Source organism: Phocoena phocoena, chromosome 2, assembly GCF_963924675.1.
Source record: "Phocoena phocoena chromosome 2, mPhoPho1.1, whole genome shotgun sequence".
NCBI lineage: Eukaryota > Metazoa > Chordata > Mammalia > Artiodactyla > Phocoenidae > Phocoena > Phocoena phocoena.
In genome coordinates, this window is record NC_089220.1 from 141,332,929 (window position 1) to 141,345,988 (window position 13,060).

At 43.3% G+C, this 13,060-nt stretch overlaps 1 protein-coding gene across 1 annotated transcript in view; it reads right to left on the reverse strand.

Annotated features, from left to right (window-relative positions):
- HDGFL3 (HDGF like 3) overlaps nucleotides 1-8,315 on the reverse strand; it is a 73,780-nt gene extending 65,465 nt beyond the window's left edge. Inside the window, exon 1 of the mRNA XM_065872144.1 lies at nucleotides 7,806-8,315. Within this exon, the coding sequence (XP_065728216.1) occupies nucleotides 7,806-7,889 (84 nt within the window). The 5' untranslated portion in view covers nucleotides 7,890-8,315. The remainder of the gene's footprint in view (nucleotides 1-7,805) is intronic.
- Between the last annotated feature and the right edge of the window lie 4,745 nt (nucleotides 8,316-13,060).

Genomic DNA, 13,060 nt, shown 5'->3' on the forward strand with positions numbered 1-13,060 from the left:
TCTAGGCTCTACTGAACCAGTAACTCTCATAACTACCCTACCTGATGTTCAAAGTAGATGTGTTCTCTCACACATAAAGGTTTTAGAACTTACACTAAGTCAACATCATGCTACTCATTCAGAATTGATTTTAACGGGTCTCTGCTTTCTTTAAATGCACAGCTAATATTTATTTTTATATTGCCCTGTGTCAAAGGACTTTCAAAGAGATATAGACTAAAGATAATATAATAAATGTTACAATAGTAAAAGTTCTCTGACTGAAGATTTCCAACTTCACAGAAACTTGTAGCCCTACAAACACACATATATGTATGTTCTTTTTACATACTGCCAAATGCTTCTTTAGTCCTTTACCTAATCTGATATCACATTTCTTATGTTCTTGTGGCATTCTTAATAGTCTGGGATTAAGACAATTAAGTTGTCTTTAGGTGAATTTCTTAAGCTAAGTCTTGGTTCTCTTATGGGGATATCTACCTCATAGTAGTGTTATTATATATACTCATTCTAACTTGATAATCAAGACACATATACATTATTGATAGAATGTCATATATGATACATATATTCTGCCTAACTTGTAACCAAAGAAATTAATTCAATTAAATATTTGTGCTTATTAAATTGAGAAAGATTTTTAAACGTCTGAATCATCTACTTTTAATGAATATGTGAGAAAACAAGTATTCTCTTATTCTGGTAGTGGGTAAGATAAGATAGTTAAATCTTCGTAATACAAAGCTTTAAAACATGCACATGCCCCTTGACTCAGAAATATAATTTCCAGAGACTTGTCCTAAGGAAATAACAATTAAGCCAAAAGAATGTTTCTCAGAGTATTCTTTCATAGTATAAAACTGGAAATAAATGTCTTATAATAGCAAGTAGTTATAATTTATAAAAATAGGTCCACGCCATAAATTACCAGATGGCTATTACAAATAATGTTATAAAAACATATTCACTGCCATTGAAAGTCTTCTAAAGATACAGTGTTTAGTGGGGAAAAAAGGTTGCAAAACTGTATATATATTACAAAAATTATGTACCTAAACATATAGGTGCATATTCATGATGCTTGTAATTATGTCTAGGGATGTTAATCTTTCTACAGTGAACATTATTACTTGTGTAATAACTGTAACTCTGTTACACAGCTGAAATTAATATATAACATGAAGGTCAGTCCATTCTCTTTTAAATAAGCATAGTTTAAATAGTTTACAGTATGAGCAAATTGTTTTCAGTGCAAGGAACACTATTGACTGTTAAGGATCCTATATAGTCAGTACTTCTATTCTGTGGTGAAGGAGCAATTAAAAAAAATTCTAATTAGTTACAGACATTTTAATAAAATAGATTAAAGGTGAATTATTAGAAAATTAAAATTAAAAGGCATACAAACCTCAATTTTAAATCAGATTCACAAAAAAAAGTTACTCTATCAAATTGCTAAAAAAGTTTCTAAACTCTTGCTCTCAATTTCTATATCTATCTTGTCACTGACAGGTAACAGTCCACAGACCATGCTTTCAGTACTGCTTGAAATGATTAAGAAATCTTTTTGCAGTGGACTAACAACCGTATTAAGTGGACTATATTTTGATCAGACATCTGGAGGCTCTTCTGCAATAGAAGATATTTCTCTAATAAACAGGAATATTTGGGCTCTTGCTCTACTATACTTATTAGTCTATAATGTTTTTCTAATGCTAATAGACATTTTCAACAGTCATATATCATTTTAAACCATCATTTTCCAAAAGAATCAAACACAACCTCATATAGTGGAATTAAGAGAATTAATATTCTTCAAATCATGGGGCAACAAGTAGTCATTAGGGCATTCCAAAGGGTATATGCCACATACACAGATGCACCTGGCTGACGGAAAATGTAAATGTTGGTATTGAGTTGAAGTTGCCTGTTTGCTCCCAGGGTTAAGCTGAAGAAAATTTGCCAGTCTCAAACTGGCAATGTGAATATAGTCTCTTGGGCAAAGGCTGAGTGAGCCTGTGCCACTCTACCTGAGGAATGAACCAATGATGCATTTCTGTGGACTCTGGACAAAGTAATAAAGATTATAAACATCTTACTTTATGTCGAGATTAAAAAGAATTTAAGTGTCAACTGATTCTCTGAAAATATGTAGCCTGGTCTGCAGAAATAAAGGTTCACAGTCTAGCAGTTTACTGTCAAAGGCAAAAAAAAAAATGGAAAGTGCTATGGATCAGAAACTGAGGGTTCCCAACCAGTATTTACATTAATAGAGGATAGGGAAACACTTTATTCAATTACAATGTTTTTAAATTGCTGTAAGTTTAATCTGTTGGTAGAAAAATGAAAAAATACACCTAGTACAGTGCCTTACATACGGTAGGTACTCAATAAAAGTTCAATAAGAGTTCAGATCTTTGAACTGTCATAGAGGGGTAAGTCAAATGCTTTATTCTTAAGTTTTAACAAGTGAGAGGTGGAGAGCTAGATCAAAAATATGATAAGCAATGAATGATTTAGCATGAAAGGAATAGAAAGACTCTAGTAGAGTTAAGCAAAAGACAGAGGCAGAATCCAGAACTACAAAGAAGCCTCAAGAGAAAGCTGTGAAGTAGTAAATGAAGCTTCTAAAATAGTCAAAGGAAGATGCAACTTTGTAGGACTGAAGCCTTAACGGAAAAAATTTCTCACTGAAAGCTAAGAATGGTGAAATTGAATCCATGAAGAAACTTGGAGTATTAGATTCTTCTTTTTCCCCACCTCATACAAAGTGTGTGTTTTTAAAATTGAGGCATTATATACACAAATTGAGGCATTATATACATAATAGTGCATAAATCCCCATGTGCAAGCCTGATAAATTTTTACATACGTACAAACCCACATCAAGATACAGAACATTTCCAGTGCCTCCTACCAGTCAGTAACCCCACCACCACTTCCACCTACCACAAACTGGTCACCATTGATCAGCTTTGCCTGTTTTTGAACATCATGGGATCATACAGAATGTACTGTCTTGTGTCTGGCTTTTTTTTCACTCAACCTTATATTTTTGAGATTCATCCATATTTTTGTGGGCATCAGTAGTCTGCCCCTTTTTACTGCTGGGTAGTACTCCACTATACAAACATACTACAAATTTGCTTATCCATTCTCGTGTGGATGGACATCTGGGTTGTTTCAGTCTTCTGCTATTATGGATAAAGCCGCCATATATGAGCATTACTGTACAAGTCTTTTGGTGGACATGAACACCCATTCTCTTGGGTATATGCCTAGAACAGACTGCCAAGTCACAAGGCAGGCGTGTGTTTAACTACAGTAGATCAGGCCAGTTTTCTAAGGTGGTTATATCGATTTACTCTCCTATTAACGATGCTTGAGAGTTCTCATATAAAGTTATATTTTAAAAAGCTCTTTAACTGAAACACAAGGGCTTTAAGACTTTTTGGTTTTTGTATTGTTTTTTGTTTTTCCATTTTTTAGAGTAGGGGTAACATAAGCAGAGTGCTCACACCTCGGGGGATACACAAGATGATTTCAGGGGGTCTGAGAAGAAAACAGTACAACTTCTATCTTAGTTTCTTATTCTTTCACCTAAAAAGTAAATTTTACTAATATCCAATACATCAATTAACACTAGTGTGCTTATTTACATAATTATATTTATTCACTTTAGGCATACTGTGACTTATTGCCATTTGTGTGTGCCTGGTTGAGTAGAATTATGGAACATCTACTTCTAACAGAACTCTCGTTAAACGAACAAGTGGCTAAAGGAGTCCTACAAAGATGACACTAATAATGTAAGCACAAGCAAACAAGGAAATGGCCAAGCTGACAGTTCTATTCTATAATATCTCTTTAAAAGATAAAAACTGTGACAATCTAGTCAGATCTCACAAGAAGGAGGCAAAAAAATTCCAAAAATTAGTACTTTTTAAAATATAAACTTAATCTAGTACTATTAATGACATTTTGCCAATAAGAATTTTTTTTTTTTTAAGAATTTTAAAACATAAAATATCATCTATATCATCTGTCATCCCTATTAGTTTTTTTGTATTTATCTTATAATATATATAATAGTACAAAGTACATGTAGATGTAATTTTAAAGTAAATTTACACATATCAGAGATGCATGCTCTATTTTTCTTTTTTCTTTACCAACAAGGTACACAATCAAAAGCCTTCAGAGGGACTTCCCTGGTGGTTCAGGGGTAAAGAATCCACCTTCCAATGCAGGGGACTCGGGTTCGATCCCTGGTCAGGGAACTAAGATCCCACATGCCATAGGGCAACTAGGCCTGCGCACATGCCACAACTGGAGAGAAGAACTAGAGAGAAGCCTGCATGCCACAGTGAAAGATCCTGCATGCCACAACTAAGACCCTATGCAGCCAAAAATAAAAAATAAATAAAATATTTTTTAAAAATTAAAAAAAAAAGGCTTCGGAGACTCTTGTTTTAGCATAAGTATTTTTTAGTATTAAGCTAGTTAATCCTTAGGCATAAATGAACTTCTAATTTTTAAAGTCATATACAGCAAGTATACTCCATTAGAAACAGCCAGTTGCTATTTAATGTTAAAATAATATATCTGAAAAGGGAGGAGGACAAGAATCAACTGGGAAGAGGCATAAGGGAACTTTCTTGGGTACTGGTACTGTTCTGTCCCAGTAGGGGCTAGCATTACACCAGTGTATACATTTGTCAACTCACTGAATGGTACATTTAAGGTAAGTGTGTTTCAGTCTATGTAAATTTTACCTCAAAAGGAAAAAAAAGAATCTATTAAAAATATTGACCTCTAGTTAATGAAATACATTCTGGAGTGTCTAGGAGTAAATTATCTGCAACTTACTTTGAAATGCATTAAAAAAAGATGGACTGCTGTATGGATAGAGGGATGGATATGTGAACAAATAGGTGACATAGCTAGTATAACAAAATGTTAAGTGCAGAATCTAGGTGGTAGATATATGGCTGTTCACTATACAATTTTTAAAATTCTCTATATGTTTGAAATTTTTCATGATAAAATGCTGGACAAATAACAAATCTACGTAATAGCTGAAAATTTTAAATAGTGTAGTGATACAGGGGAAAAATTAGAAATTCAAAAAGCAAAACAGATAGGAGCATTCAAGTACTGCTGTTTAGTGCTTTTACATACAATAAATCTGTGAGGTGAGAATTATCCCTATTTTACAGACTAGTAAACTGAAACTTAGATTACAGAACACACCCTGGGCACAGAGTGTGAAGCTCAGCCAAAAGCTGAAACCAACCTGATCAAATTTACTAGATGTCTGAATCCTCTAGGCTCACATTCCTCACAAGGGGATTCCTAGGACCGAAACAAATGTCTTCTCTACAGCAGAGAAGTCACTTCTCCATGCCACGTGGACCAGCTCTGACCATCAGAAAGCTCCTCCCCATAGCGTGAAGAAATGTTTCCTCCATGTTCTCCCTCCTATGTTTCATTCCTTATGGCCATATACTGATAGAATCCCAACATGGCTGGCCTCCGTATCAAGGGATAATATTTGAAATTTAAATAAGTAAGATTCCCCCCCCATACTTGATAATATCATCATCTACAAAGCTATAGCTAGGTGTAAAGTGGGGATACTATCTCACAGAATTGGGATGAAAATAAAACGAGAACACTGACACATTCAACTGTAACAAAGAGTAGGGACTCAAATATCTTTCTTCTTTTTCTAACCTTTACCTTTCTTTGGAAATTACAACATGCCACTCACTATAAAATATTTTTTAAAAATTAGAGAGACTTAGGTCCTTCCCTTGAGGAGCTCGCGTTAAATGTGAACAGACACACATTTTTTCCCCTGTATTTACTGTATCTTATCTAACAATGTAATTGATTTTATTGCCTCATTTTATTTTCCATTTTGCCTTGGTTTGGAATTATAACTCCTAGGAATTTTATGTACAATTAAATACACAACTATGACTACTTCTGCAGCACTTTTTTGTTTCAGAATTACTACAGGTGGCCAACATATGCAAGCAACATGTTAATGAAATTTTAAGTCTATTTTCTTTTTGACCCTCAGGAGATGTTTTTCAGAGGTAAGATTAAAGAAAGCCATTGTGTTACAAGAAAATGACCAACTGGTGATGCTAACTTTTAATTCACTTTTAACTATGTATAAACATATGTGCTCTATAGCTGTTTATTTCTTACTTGACGAATATACTCAAGGGGTTCCCTAAAGGACTCCTAAAGTAACAAATCTTGCCCCAAAACATTATGGCACTGTAGTAGGAAAAATAACCCATTATTCCACCATGAAAACTTTGCCTTATTTAAGGAAAACCTACAGTTCAGATGTGGAGAAAAGTTATTTGCACAGCCTCACGAAATCTGAATAAGACTTTTTTCCCCTTGAAATCTGAGGTTGTTAGTGTTGGAAGGAATCCTAGAGATGATCATTTTACAGTTGCAGAAACTGATATTCAGACAGTTGAGATGATTAGCTCATAACAGAGCCCAGACCAGATGCCAGGGTCCCCCAATTCCTGACCCAGTGTTCTTTCCATTTTACAATGGCATGACAAACTAAAAACAAAAAAAGTGATTATGTCCATCCATTACTTCAACTTCACTAAATTTCAGTCTGGCCACCCATGATGTCACTTCCTTTTGTGAATGGGTGTATTTGGGGGAGGGGGGAATCTCAGTACCTTCACTTGCATATAATACAACATATTTAGAGCCTGCACTCATATTTATGCCACTATTTCCCATGTCTACTTCTATTCCTCAAGTTTACTAACATAATCTTCAACATGCTTTGACCCTCCTTTTCACTGTTTCTTATTTCAAACAATTAACTGCCAACTGTTATAAAATAAAAGTAAAAGGGATTTATTTTAAGACACAAAGCACACATGTTAGCAAAGAACCTAATAAAATTTAATGTTATGTATTACACGCAGATGCTTTCTAGAGAAAGAGCCCAGCGAAAACCCTGCTACACAGAAAGAGAGCGCTATTGTGGACTGTTGTGGGAGGCCGGGGATAAGGTCTGGGATCTGACCTAAAACAAACATGGAGGTGAAAAGGCACGAGAAGCTTACAGGACACACCAGCCACTGCCAAGCTGCAAGCTCCCGGCTATTTGGTGTCGGTTTAAAAGAACCATGGGCACCAAGGATGCACGTACCCCGGGACAAGGATAGGGCTGGCGGGGCACCCGGAATCGCGCTCAGGGAAAACTCAACAAGTCTGGATGGCGAAGGATGCAACGAGAGACGGATGAATGACTGCCAAGAGGCTCCTGCTGGCTCTGAATGACCACTACCCCTTTCCAGGATTTGCGCCGCGGGCACCCGCCGGCACTCCGACAGCCATTTGCACTACGCTCCCCTACGTACCCCGACGTTCGCCCGGGACCGCGGTGTCTACCAACGACCCTGCCCGGAGCGATGGCTCCACTCCAGGCCCGCTTCCCGGCGGCGCGGGCTCCCGGTCACCACCGGCTTTCCGGGAGGAAGGCAGCAGCGGGCCTGCCGGGGCCGGAGCCGCCTTCGAAAGTGGGCGGAAGGATGGCGGCCCTCGCGGGGTGCGGGCGCGGCCCGAAACCCTCGCCTGCGGCGCGGCCCCGTCCTCCCTGCGCAGCGCCGCCCGCGCCCTCAGCCCCGGCCGCAGTCGGCCGCTCGCGGCGGGCTCCGCGCTCCGGGCTGAGGCGATGGGGAAAGGGGGCGGGCGCGCCATCATGAAGGGGAAAATGGTGGGCGGGCGGGCCCGCGCGCGGCCGCCGTACTCACCCGGGCCGGCCAGTGCGGATAGCCCTTCATCTTGGCGAAGACCAGGTCGCCCGCCTTGTACTCGCGGGGCCGCGGACGCGCCATCCCGGCCGCTCCCCTTCCTGGTCGTCCTTGGGCGCCGCGAAGATGCCGGGAGGCCGCCCCCCCGCGGGCCAACAGACTGCGCCGCGCTCCCCGCGGGCCTTGAGCCGGGCGGGCGGGCGGACGAGCGGCCGCTCCGACGAAGGGAAGCGGCGAGGCGGCAGCTGGGGCGAGGGGTGGGCGGGGGGCGCAGCAGGCCCGGCAAATCACCGCCCGGCAGCGGGGGAGGGGAGCCCCCGGCCGCTCGGCTCTCCCCGCGCTGAGGTTCCCCGCTGCCGCCGCCGCGCGCTGCTCACAGGCGCCGCGTCGCCTGCCTCATGCCGCCGCCGCCGCCGGCGGCCTCTTTCCCGGGCTCCCGGGCGCGGCGCGAGCACCGGGCCTCGCGCCTCCTCCGAATTCCTCCTCGGGCAGCGACCGCAAACACGATCTTATTATTGTTCTCGCGCGCGCTCAACATCCCCCCCCCCCACCACCACTTCCCGCTCCCCACCCCTCCCCTCCAGGGCCGGCCGGTTAATTCCTAGGTACACGGCCGGCTTTCGCGCAGAAACCGAGCGCGCCAGCCCGGCTGCTGGGCGGGCGGGCAGTGGGTGAGTCTTCCCCCAGCACCGAAGCCCGCGCCGGGCGGGCGGGAGCGCCTACTCCAGAGGCCGCCCGCCGCCCGCTCTCTTTTGTTCTTGGCCCGGAGCTGCCAGCCGCAGCCCAGCCAATCACCACCTGGCCGCCCCCCTCCCCACCCGTCCGCGCCACATCGGGGGCGCTCCCACCGGCGTCCCCAATCCCACGGCCACCTCCTGCTGACTGGTCTCCCTCCCGGCTCCCCGCAGCGGGCCGCTTCTGCGAGTGCTCTCGGGTGAGTGGGGCACAAAGGCGCTCCAGGCCGGGGGCCGGCCGCGCGAGGGGACCCGCTACCCAGAGCATCAGGCTGCTGGAAAGAGCACCGCTCTGGAGTCAGCGACCTTGTTGGGGTCTCACCCTAGGCTTGCCCTTCACAATGCGGTGTGACCCACCCAGGGCAAGCTGACCGGAGTCACCGGAGGTTATCTCATTTGCCAAGCGGGACAGTCGGGATTCGAACACGGATCTCCATAACTCCAAAGTCCGGAAGCGGTTATGCTTTTCCATGCGTGGGCCTTATAGGCCTGTAGTTTTGTGAAAGGGACTTATTCTGGCAGGTCACTCGTTTCCAGTCCTGGCAACATTTTGGACAAAGTTTTTTTGAATCTGCCCAATGAATGCTGCCTCTCGCATCATTCTGAAGCTCATCTTTAAGAAATCAGCTGACGCAGCTCCTGAGCGTAACGGACTTTCTGTGGTCCTCATCTTGTCTCCTTGTTTGTGTCTGTCCCCTCTTCTAGGCTTTCTTGCCCTCTCCCCCTTTTATAGAAGCTACAGTTCCTCCCAGCATTTGCCTTCCTCACTTGCTGTGTAGAATTGTGCGTGTGTTTTAACCCCTGCTCGTGTTCCTTTAATGGGGCTTTAAATTCTCTAGGCTTCCTGTGGATTGTTTACTTTAATAGTGCTTAACATTATCTACTAATGCATCTCCTTACTACTTGCATCTGGTGATTTTCCTTTTTAGATATTTACCCTTCCTCACCAGTCCTACAGGTTCACCTTTTCCTGTTTTCTCACTGTAGACTAGTCTAGGTCCTTTTGCCTCTGTTGCAAGAGCCTGTGTAAGTCTTAGTGCCTTCGGGCTGCTATAACAAAATACTGTAAATACTGTAGACTGGGTGACTTGTAAACAACAGAAATTTATTTCTCACAGTTCTGGAGACCGGGAGGTCCAAGATCAAGGCATAGACAATTCATTGGTCTGGTGAGGGCCTGCTTCCTGGTTCACAGAAAATAGTCTTTTCTCTGTGTCCTTACATGGGGTAAGGGGTAAAGGGGAGGAGAGTGAGGGAGCTCTCTGGGATCTCTTTTATAAGAGCACTAATCCCATTGATGAGGGCTCCATCCTCATGATCTAATCACCGCCCAAAGGTCCCACTTCCAAATACATTGGTCATTAGGATTTAACATGAATTTTGGGAGGATACAAACATTCAATCTATAGCAGCCTGCTAATGTGTCTCCCACCTCTAGGACTGCCATGTATACCTGTCATCATGTCATCATGCCCTGCTCATGAACCTGTGAATGGTTCCTATATCCTCTTATGCCAAAACCAGATCCCTCTGACCAGCTGCCAAAGCCCTAGCTGTTGGCTGCTCTCCCCACATGGTCCTGCCTCCCTCTGGGCACAAATTAGAGATAGGGGAGAGGAGAGAAATGAGAGGGGAAAGGTGGTCAGTTGGAAGCCATGGGAGGACTTTAAATAGGGGAGGGGCACGATCATAGTTTGGGTTTAGACAGATTATTCTGGGGGCCTGGGTGGAGGTGGATTTGAGGGTGAGAGTCTGGAGGCAGGAGCTCAGCTGGCGGGTGGGGGGCTCTCTCCAGAAGAGAGAAGACAAGGGCTGAGACAGGTCTTGCTGACTCACTGAGCAGTATGTAGCAAGGAAGAAGGAGGAGTCAAAAACTCTTCCCTGGCCTCTGGCTTAAGCAATGGGATGATTAGTTTTTTGTTGTTTGTTTGGTTTTTTTTGCGGTACGTGGGCCTCTCACTGGTGTGACCTCTCCCGTTGCGGAGCACAGGCTCCGGACACGCAGGCTCAGTGGCCATGGCTCACGGGCCTAGCCGCTCCACGGCATGTGGGATCTTCCTGGACCCAGGCACGAACCCGGGTCCCCTGCATCGGCAGGCGGACTCTCAACCACTGCGCCACCAGGGAAGCCTGGGATGATTAGTTTTGACATTCACTGAGATGAGGAAATCCATGAAGAATGGGCAATTTGGAGATGAGATCATGAGTGGTTTTGTGTGTTGAGATTTCCCGGGGTATCCAGAGAGAGATGCTTTAGTGGAGAGCTGAATACACAGCGTAGGGAGAGTGGTCAAGGTAGAACATAGAGACCTGAGTGACTTCAGTAGATAAGTGGTGGCTGAAACCATGAGGGAGGTTCCTAGGAGACCGTGTAGAATGTAAAAAGCAGTGGTGAGGAAGGAGCCAGGTAACACCAACATTTAAGGGTCAGGCAGAAGAAGACGAGGAGTGTGGTCCTGTAGGAACCAAAGAATTAATTTCCAGAAGGAGGGAGATGTCCAGATACATGCCACAGGGAGGTCAAGTTAAGATAAGGGAGGCGATGGCTCCATTTAATCTGGTGATTGAGAAGTATTTGGTGTCCTTGTTGGGAACTGTGTCACTGAAATGGTGATGAGAAGAAACCAGAGAGCAGTGGCTTGAGATGGGAATGAAAGGTGAACATGTGGAAGCAGGAAGTGTAGACAGCTCTTTCCCAGCGGTGGAGAAGGAATAGCCCAAAAGCATGCCGGGAGAGTTTTTCTGTTGTGATTATTTGGCTGGATTTTAAAGATTGGAGAAATTTGAGTTTGTTATTAGGAGAAGGAGCCAGTAGAGTGGTTGAAGACAGAGTCCAAAGAAGGGACACTTGATGGGGGTTTGGTTATATCGATACTGTGGAGATTTCTCCCAGTCTAGGCTTTGGTTTCAGGTTTTTAATTGAGCCTCGGCCTGACTGCTCAGCACACATTTTCTGCCTGCCTCTCCTGCCGTACCAAGTCACACTTAATGACACACGCATGTGGGATCCCCTTATAGGCTCCCTCTGACTGGTCATCGGGAATTTCCTAATGTGCTTGGCTAAGAGCCCATCTGTTTTGCAGCCAGGTTGGATGCAGACCACCTTGTCAACACAGTTTTGCCAGGGATGAAGCATTGCTCTGTGGCTTTCACTGCAGACAGAGCTTTCAGACTGGGTCCTCCGCTTTTATGCAAAGGATTGTTCCTATGGCTATTCCAGAACAATGCTCTACTCAAATATTTAACAGATAATAAGTAACCCTTTAGAGATACCACTAAGACCATTAAAAGAATCTGATGTATTTTATTTTAATCAATGTGGCCCCAAGAGCTGGTCTATTTGCTATGTCAAAATAGAATACATTAATTTTACCTGAAAATTGAAAGGATCTCCATTTACAAATGGTGATAATATCAACTTCCTTTGATCACCTGATTTCAGCATCCTCAAATCCCGATGGGCTACTACATCTCCCTGCCCTTGGCTACCTGATCTATTTTTTGCCACTCCTTACACATCCACACATGTTGTCAACCCTGTCCTGTTTTCAACCTTCCCCTTTCATATCTTGGCTCAGCTTACTGAAAAAACTCTTTTAACAGTTCCTTCAAATCTTGCCTCCCAATTCAACCATTCCACGATGCTTCAATTACCTACAATCTATTCCTCCACCCAAAATTATATATGAGATTATATATCTAAAGCACTTGGAACAGTGCCTGGCACATACTAAGTACTCATTAAATGTTAGTTTATATTGTTGTCTTTGTTGTTAACATGGTGTGGTGAAAAGAATTATGGAAAAGGAGTTGGGAAAATTTGGTGTTACACACACACTCGGTATGTCAGAAGGGCACTCCCTGGACTTTGCCTCAGTGTTCATTTCTATTACTTTTGCCACTAGGGTTATCTCTCAAATGTCCTTTGACCCAGTCCCAGAAGAACTGGTCTCATATTCTTTGAAAGATAAAGGATCATAAGATATTGACACCTTTGTGACAGTCAAATAGAAGGACTCTAATATACTACTTGTGGTGAGAGAGGGAACTCCCACCTCAGTGTGAGCACCAGGAAGTTCTAGGTTGGCAAAAGGCATCATAAACTCAGCATCGGCCACGATGGGGCAGGGTAGGGGTCAAAGGTTGGGGTCAGCATTGCTGGAGGGAGGGTGGGTAACAGCAGCAACTGTACTCAGGCCACAATGTATAGAAACAGAGAGCCCCCCAATAATAACCCTAGATGCATGTTAATGTTCTCTGAAGACATACTTGAGTCACCTGGATCTTATTTGGGGAAGGAAAGGGATATTGTTTAGGTCCTGGGAATTTTCCTCCCTGATACTGACAGTCCAAGGCTGTTTCTATTAAGACTGTTCTCATTCTTCTGCCTTCACTGTCCTGTCTCAGGCTGAGAAACAAACTGGAGAATTTTAGTGAGTTATCAGCTATTTGGGAGAAGAGGTGATTCAATATGTAGAAAGTACTAAAGACGAAGAATTTGCAAATTTAGCGACCACTTTG